Below are 20,150 nucleotides of genomic sequence, written 5' to 3'. Positions count from 1 at the left end.
ATAAAAAGTTTTTTAAAAATAATTTTATAAAAATATTTTATAAGTACATGTTCAAACGGAACCGTAACATAATAAAAACATTTTTTATAATTATAAATGAAGTTATAAAAGAATCATCCCTATATTTTTAATTAATACTCCATATTAATTTAAGTAACTTAAAAATAGTCTTTAATTGTAGGGCCATAAACGAATTAAAATGAAATGATTAATGAGAAGCAGATAAAAAGTTGAGGAAAGAGGGAGTACTGATAAGGCTGCTGCAAGCAATGCTTCTCTCTGCGTTCCCTCCACAAAATCTGATTCCCAACGTCAACTCCAATGACGCTTTTGCCCCTACGTCCCCTCCAAATTACACCAGACCTCAGCCCCAAATCACCTGCCGCGCAACCACCAACACCTCGGCTCAGCGGCCGCTTTCCGTCGCTGCCACCTCCTCTACTTCGCTCCGTCATGTGAGCGCCACCAGCGATGACGCGGAAGAGGATTGGGACTCCATGGTTCCATCCGCCGCAGCCGTGGCGGCCGCGATTCGTGCTGCGTCCACTTCTCCGGTGGAGTTCGTGCAGAGGATAGAGAAAGGCTCCGGCGAGAAGAACAAAGCTTTCGTGTTGCCGAGTCCGGATTTCCAGCGCCTTTGTGTGGAGCAGCTCGATCTCTTTCGACGCATCATTAATCCCGATGCTGTTCTATCGGTATATTTAGTAATATAATTATCATAATTATTATTGATTATGAATCATGGTCTTGTTGAAGTCACTTTGATGAATTTGACATGCAATCACCAAGCAACACTCATTTTAACAAAACTTGTTATTGATAATCGACAATCGTAGCAGCTTTTGTGAAGTTGAGTGGCAGTCATGCTGTAAATTACTTTGGTTTTCCGGTTATTTTCGTGATCTTGCACAAACTATATTAATGTCTCATTTCAGTTTTGCAATTATAGAAGCTTCGCGTATCCAAACAAATTAAGTAATTATTTCTTGCACCGTTTTATTGTAATTAAAGAGTCTTGATTGGTGAGAACTTGGAATATAGCTCTATGGTTGACCTTTCTCATTGAAATAAAAGCACGCTAGCATTTTTATTTGATTTCTTTTGGTTAACGAGTACCTAGTGAAGATGGATATAGTTAGATATTTATTTGGAACACAGAACAACATCTGAAGTTAAAATTGTTAAATTGTTTATTGCTGGGAGCGAAATTTATTTGTTCTTCTCTTCTGTTTGAGAAGGTCTTTTGTTGTGATGGGTTGGAATTTAGCGAAATTGTCTTCTGGTGATGTTGGCCAAACGGTAAAGGAGAAGAAGCATTAGATAGATCATAGAAGTATAGAACAATAGAAACGGACAAGTATTTTTTTATTTTTGCCAATATTTTGGAAAAAAGGGAAAAATATATAATTAGTTATGATTCAGAAGTTGGCACTGTGATGAAATGTTAATACCTGAGTGATGCTACAAAGTAGAGCTCTGATACCATGTAACTTAACTGTAGGTTTATGTCAGGCCAGCTGGTAGCTATGTCATGGATCGCTTGGAGTTGCGCCTAATTACTTCCCATCCAGGTGTCCATGCAGCTGATATTGTGGTTTTAATTGGTAGTTTTAGTGTTCCAGCTGGCTTAAGAGTTGCAGAAGCTGCGATTTCAAGTCGAAAGGCATGTATTTTAATGTAGTGACTATGCAATGAAGGGTTGTTTTTCAAGTTGTTCTCCATGTTCTCTATTAATGTGTCCTGATATACATTCTCTTCATTCTAGGCAGAGTTTATCCCTGACCTTGGTGCTGTAGTTTTCCCTATGGTAACACATCCATTTGTTGTGGGCTTCTTAGTTGCTGAACTTCCAAAGATGTCTCTGGAGAAAGAAATTCATGACATAGCCGAGCGCCCTTTTCTTGAGAAATCCTTTACGTTAGCAAACAGCTTGGATCTTGAACCTTTGGGCGTCCCAACTTTAAAGGATGAGCCTGTGGAAATGCTGAAATTCACTAGAGACCAAATACTAAATTCCATAAATATCACCAAGTCACTAGCTGTGGCCTATGTCATGGATCAGGTAGGTTTCTTATGCATGAATATGCCTTATTATCAGTATCATTTTTGTTACTCTTCCTATTAGAAAATATTCCATATGCGATCTAATTGATACCCAAGAAGAGTTCTCTTTTAATGTTTCGAGCCTGTTATTTATTTATTGTTTACTGTTTTTAGTTTTTTTTTCCCATCGTTGTTATTTTCTTTCCATCGCCAGAAAGCAATGCTTCTCCAACAATCATCATGGCAAAATAATGTGAGGATGGGTGATTTGGTTGAGCAAGTAAGATGTGCTCATTTTCTATCTTTTTATCTTAGGATATTAAGCCTGTCATGAGTATCATTATCTTTATTTTACAGATTCGGAGCTCTCTTTCAAGCGTTCGAACTTTGAGCCAGATGTTATCTGTTCACATGAGGAGGAGTGAGGTTGGTATGGTCATGGCTATGAAAGACCCTTCTAGAATTATGTTTGGTCCATTTTTTAATTATCCGATTTGCTCTCTGATTAAATCACGACTATGGGTGTCCAGATTTCTTACGACATTGTTGAAGACATTTTAGTGCAAGCAGACCGTATGAGAGATACTCTTCAACAGCTTCAGGATGCTGTCTACATGACAAAGGTGTGATTTATCTTGGTTTGAGCTTCTAATCTCACTCAGTTTTGTTAAAATCACCATCCTTGCTTATCCATCTGAATTGGTAGCTTTTGTATTTTAGGAAAATATAATGCGTTATAACAATAATGCACTAAAGAACACGCGTCGTTCAGCTGGTGCTCAGCCCGAGTACTTAAGTTCCCAGCTACCCAATAGCCTCTCAACTGAAACATCTACCAGCACATCACAGGAATCTAATAGTCAATTACCAGTAAGTTCTCCGTCCAAGGACTTGGAGTTTCCCATGCCACCTCTTGCTCTAGCACCTTCTCGTCATCAGGAAATTAGGTAACCTTGTGCTCAATAATTTTATGGCTTGTTTAGAGATTTTTTCTGAGCCCTTCCCTGACAAGCAATGTGTATGTGGTTATTGTGTGTACTTGTATGCCCTTGTGTGGAAGACTTCACTTTTAGGCATTCTTCAAAATCAATATGGTTGAAGATTTGATAAAACTAGGGTCAGCAGCGACAGAGTGACATTTTGCTGCTATTTTCTTGTGAGTAGAACTTTTTCTCATCAGAATGAAGATAGAAATCATGGAGTAAAAAAAAGCCAAATCAGAAGGGAATTTAGAAAATCAAGTAGCAAAAAATGCCTTTTCTCTGCAAGGAAACTTTAGCAATCTACGAACCCTTTAATGGCTGGCTGTCCCAGCAAGGACAGCGAGAATGACCGCAGAGAACAAGGCTCGAGAGACCTACTATTCCAACCCCAAGAACCAGTGAAGGCGACGTCTCGCTTTTACTAGTACGAATTTGGTCTTCCTCCCTTGGCAACTATAGGTGAATCCGCCTTTAGTTACTTCGGTAGGTCGCCCACTTGCCTTTGTATGAGCCTTTGAGCTAATATGCTCGGAAAGTAGCGGTTCCTTGCTTGTGGAGTTCCTTCTTGGATTGAGGGAGTACAGAACCAAGCTTCTCTTCCTTTGCTTTGTGGACGTATGATCCAGTGTCTTATTTGGAAAAGAAGAGGGTCCTTGTCTCTTTTTCCGTGTGTTCTGGTCTTCTGGGGTTGTTATGTTAAGCCGGGCGTTCGAAACGGGGATGGGTTTAGCCTTAAGAAGCTTCAACTGCTTCCGACGGGAAAGGAATAGACCTTTAATTGGACTTCCAATGAGCACCAAGCCCGGTCTCCCATTAAGCAATTTCTATAAATTCATTCATTCAATTCAAGGCTTGCTTTTAGAGCAATGAAGCTGAAAGGTGAATTGAGAAGATCCAGAGCGAACTAATGAGTTTGAGTTCATGAGGTTTCATGCGTAAGAGTCAGACTTATTATATGATAGAAGGAGGTAACTAAGAATCTAGAGATTCCTATTCAGATTACCTCCACAACTGCAAAGATTCTTAAGGAGTAACGTCTTGCCAATTCTTTCTTTTCTGTGTTTTTTTTGTTATTTTTGCTAATTACGAAGCCACATTGTGCCAGAAGACCCTGCAAAGTCTCTGATGTGTTGGAGGATTTGGTTTCGGCCATAAAACCTCTTGCAAATAAACAGCAACGTGCGGTGGAACTATGTGATGTTTCGAGGTCATCAAAGGTTGCGGTTGATGAACCTGCTTTGAGGCAGGCATTGAGCAACTTGATTGAGGGTTCTTTATTGCGCACAGAAATTGGAGGAAAAGTTGAAATTGTGTCTACTGAAACTCCAGCAGGTGCCCTTATCATCATCGACGATGATGGACCTGATATGCACTATATGGTAATGGTATTCTTCTTCTTGTTTCAAATGTTATTCTATTTGTAAATAGACATTCACTCGGTATTGCATTCTTTGTTAGCATATCATGACTGTAGACCACTCCTTTAATTTCTTATTAATTTCTTTCAGACACAGATGCATTCACTTGCACCATTTGGAGCAGATCTATTAGCTGGAGATAGATTAGAAGACAATATGACTTGGAACTTCATCGCCGGGTTGACTGTTGCTCGAGAGATACTGGAGAGTTATGGTTGTGTTGTCCGTGTTATCTCCCCGAGGAATATGGAGACACCAGTTGGAGCAGGTGGTACTCGTATCGAGCTTTGGCTACCCTTATCCTTTCCGGCTTCCTCCAATGTAGAGGGCTCATCCCGGGATGCCTGAAAAGTAAACAAAAAACTCTTGAGCTATAAACATTCACTGCGATATATGTTTAACGATGCTTTTATTGTGTCTTAAAATTACAACTCCAGTGCTTGATATCACAATATTAATACGTAATGTTTATTTTCTCTGTCATGATACGTAATCATTATTATGAATTTATGATGACATTTGAGTAATAATATTATAGTTTTCGTATCTGTACACTAACTTAGAATCGAGTTAACATTTCATCGTCTCTCTCTATCCACAAGATCGTAATTCAAGATTCTTGGTTTCAAAGTCTATTGGTTACCTCTTACCAAATGCATGTATTCGTGTATATATATAACCAAGTACTGGGACATATCTCAATGAACATAAAAAAAATTTTTAACAATCATATATTTGACATGCGATACATAAAGAATGACCCGAACACCGACTAACTTGGATAGAAGTGGAGCATATTGAAATTTAATATTAGCTCCAAACCAAAATGATCCTGAACCTTCCGCCAGCTACCACTCTACTGTACCCACCACAACTCATGCATGCATAATCATGGCAGAACGCGTGGCCTCGGTTCCTTGCACCTGCTCTCAGTTCTGAACTCTACTAAATAATTGACGTGAGTAAATAAATAGTCGGGCCATTTAAATATATAAGTCTGATTTTGTTTTTAATTCAATTAAAAAGACTCTTGACTTTTTAATTTAATCAAAGCGTCTCATTAAGGGTAGTTTTTTTTTTGTTTATTTTTTTTTAGAAAAAAAATCAATTATGTGAAACTCCAATCCTCCATTTTTTATTCCCTCGTTTTCCCATAAATAGTCATATATGAGAATGGGGTGATTCTATTCTACACCAGGTAAGATATACTCATTTTGTGTTTTTTATTAAGATGTTCGCGCGAATATCTTGCTTAAAAAAAATCATGTGGACCCCGTCTGTACTTTTTTGTCATTTAGCATGATATTTTTTGTCATTTAGAGAGATGTTCACGCGAACATCTTAAAAAAATTAGGAAGTATTTCACCCGGTGTAGCATAGAATCAGCCGTGAGAATGACGGAGTTGTTTTCGGCGACGGATGAATCCATCCAAAGAATCAGCATAACATCCTTACACGTGTCGCCACTTGTCCACACCACCCTCACCATTGGCTTAAACCCATAAACCATGGCTTACTTTATATATATATATATATATATATAGCGTGTTCGTTTCTTGAAACAAACAAATTATAAAGATCTCCAAAAAAAAAACATATATGGGGCTGTCGAATTTTTACAGTCCATCGGAAGGCATTCTGCCACTGCTGGCGATGAACGCAGTCATGTCAGTGAATCATGTCAAGAACATGCTGAGACCATTTCTTCAAGTTTTTGGCGCCCTCGCCGCGTATCAAGAATCCGAGGAAGAATATTCCGACGACGATTCGGCGGCCAAAAGGGTCTACCTTGAACGTCGTAGTTCGCGGTGGAGGAAGCGGTGTGACGGCGGCAACAAGTGGGCTGTGATGGAGTGCTGCGTTTGCTTGCGTAGGTTTAAAGATAAGGAGAGAGTGAGCGAGCTTTGTTGCAACCATTTGTTCCACAAGTGTTGTTTGGACAAATGGTTCGATAACTATCACAACACTTGTCCTCTTTGCCGACGTTGTATTCTCTAAACCAATGCGTGCTTTGTCTCTCGCAAAGGGAGTCGATCGATTATGGTGTTATTCCTTAAATAATATTAATCAATTTGTTTAATCTAGTGAAGCCTAGCTCTACTTGTGCTAGCTAGCTCTACTCGTTTGCAGACTAACTAATGTTTGTAATTGAACTTCTTTAATTAATATCCCGAACCCCATAACTTGGAATCGATCTTTGGTCCCTTCAAATTGCAAATATTTAAACTTGTTTTTATTAAATTTTGTAAGATTTTATTTTATTATTGTTTAAAAAATGATTTATATGCATATGACGTGATGTGATGTTTAATATGCATTTAACTCTCGGATTATGATAGTATGTGGTGTCATGTGATACGGTTTTATCGACGTGTGCTTTATATCAATGAGAAGGATTGACGTAAAAATATTTATCAATGAAAATTAATAATTATAACATAAAAAATAATATTATACATCAACAAAATTGATTTATATGAGATCGTTTCATTAAAAATTTTTTTTGTTAAATTGTTCGTGCATGCAATTCAAGATCTAATGAGATCGATCGACCGACCTTTTGTTAATCACTTTCGTAATCGTATATATATATGTTCATTCGATATAAATAAATACACAGGACATTTTATTCCACTCAATCTCTTACAAATTTAATTTACACGAACTACATTTTGTATATATCTACACATACATGTGTGTATAAATGGTAATTATTGGTAAGGACCACACTAAAAATACATGGGATTAATGCTTTCATTTATTGACATAAAGTTTTCCAACCTAGGCTAAGCGATGCATCGCCATCATTATTTTGAATATATAAAACATAATAATAAATTGACGAAAACGACCGAAAAAACCAATTCTAGCAAGAACGTTAATTTACGTACAAACTAATATTCAACACTTGGAGATCAGAGTGATACTTAATGGTATTTGCATCAATCAATATTGGACATCCATTTGCCCAACTCAAACTTCTCGTGCTCAAATTCGATGAATTTCTCAGCTTCGGCATCGATACTATTTCCACGTATATCGCGGTTATCGTCTTTACGGGTGTCCCGGAAACATCGTCCCTTCTTACCCTTTCCGGCACCAGACTTGACTACTAATTCACGATCAGGTAGTGCATGAGACTTTGCACGGACATTTCGGATTTCGAAGTCGGCAACATTTCTGATGGTTGGCGGCATGTGCTCTAGTTCATAGAGATCGTAAGCATCCAATAGAGCGGTTTGTCTAGCATGGAGCATCAAATTCCTTTTGTTTTCCATCTTTTTTGCCTTAGTTAATTTAGGAGGTTTTGTGGAATACTAAACGACGTATATTGTAAGATTTGATGATGAGATACAATTGATACGGACATTGTTGATGCAAGAACTATTTATATAGTACGTACGTGTGGTTTCTTAACTTGATCGATAAGATAGAATCTGATTCTCTTTTTGAATTTGTTATGTGTGTCAAATATAAACATTAAGTTAGGTCTTGAAAATTCAAAAAAGGCTTTAATTTATTTTTGGATACGAATCTTTGGAATTGTCTTTGGTTTTGAACAAAAAAAAGCTGCTTCCGAATACATTTGGTTTATTTTTTTTAAAAAATATCATAAGTAAGATACAAAAGTCTTTCAATTTGGATACGATTAATCTTTATAAGTCCACCTTTGTTAGATCCGTGTAGTTGTGGAAATTTGAATAGTTCAAGTTTGACCAAACCCAATTCGGGAATTTCAAGCAACCTCGACAGTGCACATTTCTTGCAAGGGTTAATTATAACCGATACGTACATCAAGTCGATCGCTCTCATTTTAAATAAATAATATAATAATAACTTTTTATTCTAAGTTTTTATCTCCCACATCTTAATTACTAAAATTTTTATATGATTGTCTCACGGCTCAATTGTATATGGTCGATTCGATTTATGAAAAAATACGTATTTTTATATCACCGGTATGAAGTACTAGTTGAATTTTTTTATTTGACATATAAATTGTCAGATCTTTTTACACCATATATAACAATAATTAGTTAGTTAGTTGATAAAGGATTAGCAACTCAGTTTTCACACTAACTGTATTTTTCTTAGTATAAATAAGAGACTTGATGTAATCCTTCAAACTATTATTTTTATATATGGTGTAAAAGATCTAAACAAGGGAAAAAAAAATTGCAGGTTAATTTGGGGTAATTTATCTATTTATGATATTTTACAAAGCTCCTCTCAAGTTTTTTTTTTTATTTGCAGGATTTTTTTTTTACAATTAGGTCATAAACCTGAAATTTTATCTCAGGGGTTAGATGTGTTATAACTTATGAACCACCGCCGGGTTTATAGTAATTCGATAAAATTTATAACATTTTTTTTTATTTCACTGATGGATCAAGCCCGTCTGTTCATGAAAATGGGTTGAAATACTTATTTAATGGCCCGTTAGAAGGCGGGTCTAGACGGACAGTCCAAATTTTTTATATTAGTGTTATTATTTGATTCTTTCAATAATTTATATATGGTTGATGGGTTTTGAAATATTTTAAAGAAGATTTTTGTGTTTCAAATGATTTTATATTATATATAGTGATTACCGTATTTGATGAAATTTGAGTGATTTATTACATTACTAATAATGTTCTATGAGTGATTGATAAATTCTGAAATATTTATATTATTGATTTATAATGATTTATATATGTTCATGGGTTGATGAATTTTAAAACACATAATTTATAATAATTTTCATTAAATTAATTTGGTAATCTTTCCGATTTTTTGTTGGGTTGACCAACATGACCCGAAATATGGGGCCGGATTTAACTGACTTGGGGCTTTCCCCAACCTATCAAGTTGACAAGCTAGCCCGGCCTGCCCCATTTAATGACCGGCCCATGAAGGACGGGCCTCGTGGGCCGGGTGGGCCGTTCGACAGGGTCTAGATATCACGTTTTACACGTTAGCTTATGCTGTTTTAGTCAACGTGAATATAGTGGAACAGTAGAAGTATTCGGAGTTTGTTTTCCAACCGGTAATCTGAAGTTAAAATAAATATTAGATTTATTTAATTCTAATTAATACTCCAAAAAATAACTAGAATATATAATGTGTGTAGGTGTACAAGTTATTTGATTTTAGGGTAATTCTATGTGTGCATATACTTACATAAAGGATTACACGCACTATTAAATTAGAAAAATATCTCAAAACTCTTTTAAAAATTCATTTTTTTCAACCTACAATTGTTAGTTTTGCTCAAAAAAACTTTTAATAAAAATAATATTTTTTATTTTATTATATATTATGCAGTTATAAAGGTGTCAAAATTTAACGCGATCCAAGCTGACCAAAAAAATATTGGATTAGTTTGAGTTTTTTGAGTTCGGGTCAGATCTGGTTGGACCCAAAATTTGACCCGAAAAAATTAATTATATAATAATTATTTTTAATAAAGAATGATTTTTTTTTATTTTTTAAACAAAATAATTGAACACACATAATAATAATCAATATATTTTGATTTAAATACATGAGAACAAATTTTATAAATATACTTACTACAGAAAAATAAAAAATTATTTTTAAAAATCAAAGTTTACAAAAATAATTATTACATTATGAAAAACTAATCCGATATTTTCTGGTCAACTCGGGTCGGTTTCAATTTTGACAGCCTAAAACTGCACAATAAATAATAAAATAAAAAATAATATTTTCATTAAAAGTTTTTTTGAGATAGAAAAATAATTGTAGGATGAAAGAATTTAAAAGAATTTTGAGATACTTTCCTAATTTAATAGAGCGTGTAACCCTATATCTAAGACTTTATGTACACATAGTTTTATCCTTGATTTTATTCATGGTTATTTAATGTAATGAATTCAACCGATAACAATAAAATTAGAAATAATCTTCAATTAAAAAACGAGCTATCTTATAATAATTCATATCACGATACACAAAAGGGAGGTTGATATTTATACTCCATTTTTTGTTATTTGCACTCCATTTGTGAATAAATTTTCACTCTATTTTACATATGAAGTGGAGTGTAAATAACACAAAATGGAGTATAAACATCAACTCCCTACACAAAAATCAATTACTGTTTCCACTCTTTACTGATGGATATCTTATAACAATGAGCTGCACATCAGCCTCTCTTCAATTATTACCTTGTCAAGGATATGCCAACCTGTATTTTTTCCCTCATATTTTTTTTATTTAAAAAAAAAAAAAAGAAAGATCATAAACTATTCCAGGTATCAGATTCCCCAACTCACAGTTTCCCCTATGTTATTGTATAACAATATTCGAGCCAGATGTGTTTTTTCACGTTGTCCAATATATCACATCCTATGTCGTAATTGGATCAAATGTTAAAGAGGCAATACTCACATACTATGATCGAACTAACATATCTCGTGGTGCGAGTTCAAGTCGCAAATGAAGCTTTCCCTCTAGCATCTATCTGCAAATCAATAACTGAAGTTGCTCCCCTGTTCTTGGAGAAAGTTGACATGAATTGCTAACAAACTTTCATCGGTTCACAGAGTTAAAAATGTTCTCAGTATTCAGACGAATAAATTAATTACATTACAATCCAAAAAATTTCCTCACATGAATGCCCAGAAATGGCAAATGAACGTTTTGGTGTATTCTACTACAAAGAAGTAATCTTTTCACAGCCCGTCTCCATGTTTGATACAAGATAAATACCATTCAATCCCATGAAAATATCAACACTACAAAAAACTTATGTACAAAATCACTATAAATCCCAAAATGTGTTCGGTTTCTCCCAGATATTTTGTGAAATGAATGGCATGAATAATTCTGGGTATTCATTCAAAAGTAACACTATCGTACACAGTTTCCAGGCAGGAGAAATTTATATCGGTCTGCATTCTCCAAGAGATATGCAGGGAGATGAACGGCGGAGTACGAATGTGGTATTGATCCCATTTTTCCGATGATCTCTTTGAAAGTGTACTCCTCGGGTAGCATATCAAACAAATCATCACCTTTGCAGATTACCCTCTGGATTCTGGTCGGATTCAAGAAATGAGAAAATCTCACCCTATCGACGTGGCTGTAAGCTTTCATCTTGAATATGAACTCGCGAATGTGTCTAAAGCAAAAGCTACAGTGCCATCCCGCATCGACCAAGACTTCATCAGACTGCCTATAGTGAGCATATTTCGTCTTCCCAGATTGATAAATGTGAACCGAAGCTCTCCAGCTACTATCGTCAACCAGAAACTCAAATGAATACAAGTAATTCTTCAAACGAAGATGGAGAATTGGAGGTATTCCATCACACCACCTCAGTAGATTGATCGTGTGTTGACTCGGTATCTCGTCCACATCAGACATTATCAACAAGTCATCATCTTGAATCCCTGCTTGCTTAAGAAGATAATCTAGTGCAAGTCTCTGATATGCTTCCTCGACAAAAGGGTTCTCTCCTTTCTTAAATCGCCCCGGAGCTTGCCCATAGGTCAACCGTGCCTCAAGAAATTTGAACTGGTCTCGGACAGAGGAAAACACGTGAGGCTTAGGCAGCCCAGTGAAGGTCGAATTTGACTCGAGCAATACAAACTCGGTCACATAAGGGTACAATTCTTTCCACCGTATCTTGAGAATGTCGACCTCATTGTTAAACAACACGGCATCATAAACTCGCCTAGGATACTCCCGTATTTCCCAGCCATGAAGTTTACATAGATTCTCCATGGACACATTCTCATGATAGTAGTGAGGTATTTCATGGAAGGGCTTCGGTGGAGACTCCCACAAAGGCCTTAAAAAGTATGTAATCTTCTGGCCGTGCACATAAATAACGAATACACAAGTCGGCACCATCACAAACAGAAAGAGATAGGCTTTTATATCCAGCCCCCGCATAATGCACTTCAATCTCGACATACTCAAGGTCCGTCCCGAATCCTGCACAACCAAAACACAACAAATTTAAAACCACATAAAGCATACAACCTCAACTTTGTAATGGAAAAGCTGTTCAAAGAAAATTGGAATTCGACAACATTGTGGGAAAAAAACCATAAAGCTTAACTTAGGCATACATCCACATTGCTGCAATAATTAAAATGCAAAAGTAGCATCGGAGAACAAAAATCGATCTACAAACATTGAAAACAAATGGGATCTTGAATCCCTTTCAGATTTCTATGCCAAAAATATCATTCAAGGGCAAACTTAGTTCCCATCCATGGCATTCGCTATAATTTTCCCCAAAAAATGAAAAAAAGGAAAGCTACCCAGAATTAAAATTCCCGATCAGGGAATCAAAACCAAAATCATTATTTTCAGAAAAACCAAGACTTGGACTTTTTTCTCGATGCAACATACGAAAATGTTTCAATTAAGAAAAACAGAGAAAAAGGTAAAAAAAAGTTACCTCGCCGCAGGATTTGCCGCATATATCATCGCTCTTCTTGGAACAATAATAAGATCCCCCCTCAGCCATAAAAAACACTTTGTCCCAAAATCAACTCAGATAAAAATAATGCGAATAAATGAAAACCCGACGAATATCTCTGTCTCTCTCTCTCGCAACGCTTCAAATTCTAGGCAACCGGGGGTCAGAAAAGAGAATCAAAACTCAATACAAACAACAGAAAGTTTCTCTCTTTTTGCAGGCCAGAAAAATTAACGAAGACCCAGAAATAAGAATGGAAACAGCAATGTGCGTGAAATTGCCCCTCTGGTTGTGAATGGGTGGCAGTTGTAAAGATTACAAGGAAGCCGTTTCTCTTGTCTTCTACCCCACTTACGCACATTTATATATAAATCTTTCAAGGCTGGGAATATTTCCATCTAGTTGACCAAAACGCCCTTCCTCAATTTCATTACATTTTATCGTTGAATGGGTATTTCGGTCTTTTACCAATACGCAATTTGATTGATAACATTGGGCTCGGTCCCTAAAACACGTCTTTTGACTTGCTCAAGTATAACTTATGCGCGTGGAATTCCCAATCCATACATTAAATTTTTAAATCTATGCGTTTGATAAATTATTAATTAATTTTATATTTATGACAAATAATCTTTATTAACCTTTTCCATCTATATGTTGTTACTTTCCCTAGATAGGTAAAATATCCACATTTTTTATAAAACAAAGCAGTCATTTGAAAAAAAAAGAAAAGAAGAAGAAGTGAGGTCAAGATTTAGGAAATATACATAGAGAATCTTGTGTGGTGTTGAAAAGGAAAATCCATCAATTTTTACACAACAAAAAGTTTTTCTAAAACCTTCTCACCAATTAATTTTATGAAACGAATCTCGTATTCGATCCGATCCATAAAAAATTAGTTCTCACCAATTAATTTTATGAAATGGATCTCGTATTCGATCCAATCCATGAAAAATTAATATTTTTTAAAGTTAAAAATTCTACTCTTCATTCGACATATATAAATTAGGTCAATCCATCTCACGATATCATCGGGATAAAGCCTACCTCCAACTTTAGTATTGTATATGAGATTAGGTGGAGTGATTGAGAAGGAAAACTTTGGATGGACCGGATTAAGTCTTGGATCATAGCAATTATCATACTCAAAGCCGTATCATTTGGAAGATAGTGTTCTTATTTTCCCTCATCCAATACCTACCCTAGGGTAATATTATTTACACTTTAATTTGTGTTACTCGCACTCAATTAAATAAACAAATTAAGTATAAATAATATCACTTGTAATATTATCATGTGATAATTATATGATCATTATACACATTTCAGGTCTGGAAATAGATGATTTTCGCTACCAACAATTTTATCGGTGGAGTTTTATTTTTATATATTCTGGACATTGATTATTTTAATCAAAATAAAAATGTATATATTTTATTTGGGGTTTTTCGAAAAAGATTTGGTTCTCAATTTGAACATTTAAATGGTCTTCCACAAATTTTATACACGGAGGTTACGATCCAATTGGGTTGAATTCCTACCGTGCACACATAGAGCATTACTATGATCTAATGAAGATCCTATCCTTATATTCCTTTGATGGTGTTGGATCAAGAGGAAATGATGTGGATCCTTTACCACTAAAAAAACATTGATCCTTGGATTTACACGAGGATAACGTTTTTTGGATTCTTTGGTTAAAGATTAATGAATGATTTAACGAACGATGTTGAGTGATTCAAAATTCTTTTTTCATGTACGAGACTTGAATTCGATGAGAGAATATACATCACATCACTTGAATATGAATCATCACCAATACTATTAATTAAATCATCACAAAAACTCTTATAAAACTGACTCACGTGTTAATTTTTTAGAACGGATTTCCGACCAATCTGACTAAAAGTATTATTTTTATGTGCGCTTAGATTATACTAAATTCTGTATTCATGTATAATTTATCTAATATAATATAAATAAAGTATAACTAAAATATGAAAAGAGAACCTATAATATAAAATAAATTAAAAATACATTCCGGGTCCAGTCTAGGGTTTAGTTTCCTTCTCTTTTCCTCCTAATTTCTCCCCTCTTACAGGTAATTTAGGTCAACCATATTTTCCACCTTTCGAGTTTTACTCGGTCATCTTCCATGAGTCAGCAAATTAAGTCATCAACTAAAAGATGTGTATTTTTTTTTAATTTTTTTTTTTGTGACGTGGGAACCCGCAGCCGCTATCTTCGGTGCGCACTGGATAAACCTCCGAACTAACGCAGTAGCCTGCAAACTACGTTAGCCAGGTAAGCCACACTAGGCAAGCTCTGTGTGACAGGCTAGTCCAAGAAGGTGTTGGTGGGGGAAATCGAACTCCTGACCTCTAGCCAAGAGTTCACCTACTCCATCAACTTGGACACATCCTTAGGGGTTAAAAGATGTATATTTATTTATATAAAACCCAACGCACATCTTCTTAAGATAAAAATACTATTATTTCGAAAATGACCTATATTTACTTCTATTTAAGTATTTTTTTTTATAGATAAAATATATTTAAGTGATTTGATTCCCAAAACTGATTGGGTTATAGTTTAAGACCTTATATTCACATAGAATTTAAAATTTTAATAAAAAATGTCTAAAACTAGTCAATACACTTTTATATTATTGAGGGTATTTTATTATCTAACATCGATAAACTATTTTAAGAAAAAAATGGTTGACCAGGTTTATTGACATGTTACAAAGCTTGCTAGCTTATTATTATTATTTTAACAAAATAAATTATGGCAACCTGGTTCACCCTGTTTACATTTTCCTCTAATTAATTAATGTATTTTTATTGATAAAAAATATTTACAAATAAGTGATCAACATCATTTTTCATCTATCTCTTTTATAAGCATTGGGAAAAAAAAAATACTATTGCGCAACGGAAACATGTGTGGATTATATAGACTATTATTGTACTCAAATTCAAATTGGTGGCTTTATCTATATGGCATGTTTTGTGATTTTATTTTCTAAATAAAAAAATTCTTGTGAGATCATCTTACATATTAATTTCGACATGAATCAGTCCTTTCACAACGTACGTATTGGTTCGGCTTTCGGGACACACGAACACAAAACCAGATCGAAAAATCTCCAACAAAATATCCCTTGAGCACATTTATGAAATGAAGATATTGAATTATTGCATAAGCTAGAAAGGGCAACGTGTGGGAGGGAACACAATGGGACCATTTCTGAAAAATCCGTAGCTTTTTTAAGAAACATTTCACGTGTTTGCTTTTCCCTTAGCATTAAGCTTTCTTGCATTGATCTTTTCGGGACATAAACCTTAGAATATATCAATATACCCGTTAAACATGGGGGTGGGTACTCACTTTTTGCTCCTAATTTATAATTAATCAAAATCAAAATAAAGTAAAAGGAGATCGATCTATGGAAAGCAAATACTACCTATAAACTTTAAATTTATAGTTGAACCAAACATTCTTTTTCTATTGACCAGTGGTTCTTGGATTTTGACGAAAGAGATTCAAGATCGATATATACGTCTTATCTCATTCTTTTTCTTTGACACGTAGTTATTTTTTATTTTTAAATGATTTGGTTTCGTTTACTAAAAAATTGGTTCGTCGTTTAATAGTTCGAGATATTTTAATAGGTGCATTTTTTTAATTGCATAATATTTCAATATATACAGGAGGATTGCTTTTAAAAACAAAACAGTGCAGTTATTGCTATAATTTCCTCGTTCTTCTCGTGGTTTTTTTTTTCCCCTTTGTTATTACAAAGTTTTTATTAAACGACCTATAGAATTTTTCATTTAACCTTAAAAAATGTTAGAAATTTTTATTGAATGGATTGTGTGAATTCTTAACAAACAAAAAGCTACATTATTCAAATTATTCAATCCAGTGACCCGACAAGCAAAATCTTGTAAAATGTTAGCCGTTAGGTGAATCCAAAGTTGGGTTTGGAAAAAAAAAAATTCTGCAAATTTTGGTGTGCAATTGAAATAAAGCCCAAATACCTGTTACTTGATTGAGTACAATTTGTGCTATTTTGATATTTCCCACCTCACGATATCCAGCCCAAATACCTTTTAGTTGATTGGGTACAATTTGTGGTATTTTGATATTGGCCACCTCACGATGTCAAAGCCCAAGTTATATGATGATGGGTTCGCTATTACTAAACTAAATGGGCCTATATTTTCAAATTTTATCTAAGTTTTTAATCAAAGAAATAGAAACTTGAATTTTCCAAAAATTACTAGCAAAATTTAGATTCTGTGAAATTCGCCTTCCGGATACATAGTTTATCCTTTTCAAGGGTTTGGGGGTGTGAATTCATGATATTTAGTTAAAATCAAAGGTGTTAAGACCGGCTAACAGGATGGGTTGACACACTTTTTAGACAGGTTGAAAAAACATCAAACCAACCTATAGGTAGCTTGACAGTACTGTACAAACCAACGGTTTTATATGTAATTTTGTGGATTAAGACGATCAACCTGCAATCCGACGCAACCACCATAAGGCGAGTGGGTTGAGAAATCATCAAATCATCCGACCTATTTTACATAGCAGGACGGTCAACTCCATGAACCTAACACAATTTGATATCTCTAATTAAAAAAATCGTCCTTTTAAAGTATTAAATTAAAAACTGGATATTTTAAGACATGACGGGTAATTGACCACTAGAAGTACTGGATGTGGCTCCACACCTGTTTTCTTGATTTTTCAAAAAAACAAACTACGATAAAAAAAAAAAATACATAAATATCTTTCACTGATTTTTCCTTGCACGAATTGAGCACATTAATAATAGACACTAGACATATCACCTAACCAGAAATTAAGCCAACAACTGAAACCTACACACACGACCCCGAATTTATATCCTTGTAGTGCATGGGTTAGATCGACTCGAGCCATATCTGACATGACCCGTGAGCCACACGAAGTTTTGTGCGTATCCGGGTTGCACGTGTGTGGGTGAAACGGAACATTTTGGTGGGAACCAATTTGTGTATATGGATGTTCCCTTACCAACAGGCCATTTAACTCTTCCCTTAGAATAATGCATGAAACAGCTTGGGATAATGGGACAACACCATGCTTGCACAGATGGATCTTGTCTTAATGGGGACACCCAAAAAAAAAAAAAACCTATTTCTTTTGTTTGATTTAATTGTAAGTTTACTACGGAATCATTGATCGGCTTGATTTTTCACAAGTCTTGTCCAAATAACAACAATGGAGCCGTAGATTGGCTGGCATTGTCTTCCAATTTTTGTGTTTTTTGTTTTTGGTACAAGGAACCTTGATCCCATTTTCACCATACCCAAAAAGGACAAATATATATAGTTAATAATTGTGAGGTACTTTGGAACTTAAACTTGATTATTCATATCATTAGGGATGGGCATCGGCTGGTTTGGTTCGGTTTTACTCTATTTCGGTTTTTTCGGTTTGGGTTTTCAAAATCTTTGGTCCGAAACCGAACTATTTTATTATGGTTCGGTTCGGTTTTTTTTGTGATACGGTCCGATTTTTTCGGTCGGTTTTATACGGTTTAAGTAACGAATTAAATTTATTTTGCACGATTGCATATATTAGTTTAGGGACAAAGAAAATTATGAATTTTTTAAAATAATTATGGATTTAAAACTAAAATGAAAACCAAAATATAAAAAGGTTAATACTAAAAAAAATTTAAGAACTAAAATGATATCTCACTTGATGCATGTAATACATAATAGAGAACTAATAACAATAAAACATAAATTATTCCATTATAATTAACAATATGAAATTCAATTAAAACAATAAAGCGACTATTAAGTTTTATAAAAATCATATTTAATTAAAATAGGCTTACATCTTGTAAGGAAAAAAAATAGAAGTGATTAAAAAAAGGCCCATTTTTAAGGCCCAATGGTCAATATTTATAAAATTCTTATTTTAATCAAAATTCGGCCGATTCGGTTTTTTCGGTTTTTTCGGGGCATAAAACCGAAAACCGAACCGAAAAACCGGTTTTCATAAAACCGAAACCGACCGAAAAACCGAACCAAATAAATCGAATTTTTTGGTTCGGCCGGTTTTTTCGGTTTTAACCGAATTATGCCCACCCCTACATATCATGCATGCGTTGTATTGAATTTAATGAGAATAAATATTTCAATAATGTGTAGACTTACATAAATTTGGATATTACTTCACATAATTAGATCGAGAGTGAGCAATGCATCCAGTTTTTGATAGAAAATCTACACAATCTTTGGTTCGTCGAACGTTTTCAGAGTTATGATATACATACAATGAATTATACATACACGATTAATTCGTTGTAACAATTTTTGTAATGTCAAACATAACTTATAATCGAGTGTATAATCTTCACTATACATATAACATTTTTTTTTTCAATTTTCAACACGTGGAACACATATGCAGTTATGTTAAGTCGATCTTGGGAAAGTAATCTTTGTTTTCTTTTCTTTTTTTTTTCAGTTAGTTTTTTTTAACATATCTTGACAAATTAACTAAAGCTGAAGCAAAAGTGGTAGCGTCGCAATCAAAATCGTGCCGTTCTAGGAGAGTATTATTCCTTCGAATATTTGACAAACGTTAGAGGTTGAATAACCTCCGACATTTGCAGGTTAAAGCCTGAGAATAATGGGGGGAAAAAAAATTAAAAAATAAAACAAAATTAATTGGGAAAGTTGATCATAATAATTACCAAATTATAACGAGATCTAATGGCAAAAGGACATGAGACTCTGAGAGTATTTCAGAATATTTGAAGAACAAGATTTAATTAATTATTTCTTTAATTAAATAAAAAACGAAAAATTATTTAGAATGATGAATTAGCTAGCCATTTGCTTTAATTATTTGCCGTCGAATGATGAGATTCACTCCACTCTGCTTCCTTGGTTGAGTATATCCAATCTCCTTTATATATGGTCACTGCATAGTCTGCATGAGTTACGTCAAGAGATCAAATTGATAATAAAAATTAAATATAAGACATCATAAAATTAAAAAAACCTAAAATTTTTCGCTGACTAATAACTTATGTAATGATGGGCAATGCCGTGGATCTCGTGTTCGAGGTTAATTATAAAAATCCTCTTTCCGATGTCAACTTGAGAAAAAAAAGAGTAAGATTTATTTCTTAAATAAAATTTGCGCAAAGATTTTAGTATTCCCCATGCATTGTGGTTGGCTTCAATCCTTTTC

At 34.4% G+C, this 20,150-nt stretch overlaps 3 protein-coding genes across 3 annotated transcripts; 2 read left to right on the top strand and 1 right to left on the bottom strand.

The window, feature by feature from the left end:
• The first annotated feature begins 237 nt into the window (after positions 1–237).
• On the top strand, positions 238–4,990 carry LOC140871614 (chloroplast sensor kinase, chloroplastic). The gene is given in 9 exon segments (XM_073274206.1): positions 238–695; positions 1,502–1,667; positions 1,770–2,062; positions 2,258–2,323; positions 2,401–2,469; positions 2,574–2,666; positions 2,764–2,990; positions 4,132–4,405; positions 4,535–4,990. Coding segments are annotated over 9 exon segments (1,872 nt in total). The 5' UTR covers positions 238–269; the 3' UTR covers positions 4,793–4,990.
• Positions 4,991–6,043: 1,053 nt separating this feature from the next.
• LOC140871962 (probable E3 ubiquitin-protein ligase XERICO) lies at positions 6,044–6,442 on the top strand. The gene has a single exon (XM_073274701.1). The coding sequence runs from the start codon at positions 6,044–6,046 to the stop codon at positions 6,440–6,442; it is 399 nt and encodes a 132-aa protein (XP_073130802.1).
• A 4,529-nt stretch (positions 6,443–10,971) lies between these two features.
• Positions 10,972–13,220, bottom strand: LOC140871575 (uncharacterized). The gene is made up of 2 exons (XM_073274143.1): positions 12,864–13,220; positions 10,972–12,391 (listed from the first exon to the last, which is right to left on the bottom strand). Exons 1-2 carry the CDS (start codon positions 12,930–12,932, stop codon positions 11,303–11,305), a joined length of 1,158 nt encoding a protein of 385 aa, XP_073130244.1. The 5' UTR covers positions 12,933–13,220; the 3' UTR covers positions 10,972–11,302.
• Positions 13,221–20,150: the final 6,930 nt, after the last annotated feature.

The sequence above is a fragment of the Henckelia pumila genome, unplaced genomic scaffold (genome assembly GCF_033568475.1).
Source record: "Henckelia pumila isolate YLH828 unplaced genomic scaffold, ASM3356847v2 CTG_461:::fragment_3, whole genome shotgun sequence".
NCBI lineage: Eukaryota > Viridiplantae > Streptophyta > Magnoliopsida > Lamiales > Gesneriaceae > Henckelia > Henckelia pumila.
Note: the sequence above shows the minus strand (reverse complement) of the source record. Positions and strands in the feature narration are given on the sequence as shown.

Excerpts from the sequence above, each read along its gene's own strand:
- LOC140871962 (XM_073274701.1), top strand. The coding sequence starts at position 6,044 with ATGGGGCTGTCGAATTTTTACAGTCCATCGGAAGGCATTCTGCCACTG.
- LOC140871575 (XM_073274143.1), bottom strand. The coding sequence starts at position 12,932 with ATGGCTGAGGGGGGATCTTATTATTGTTCCAAGAAGAGCGATGATATA. Across the intron at positions 12,392-12,863 it reads GCGGCAAATCCTGCGGCGAG|GATTCGGGACGGACCTTGAG; the intron begins GTAACTTTTTTT and ends TTGGTTGTGCAG.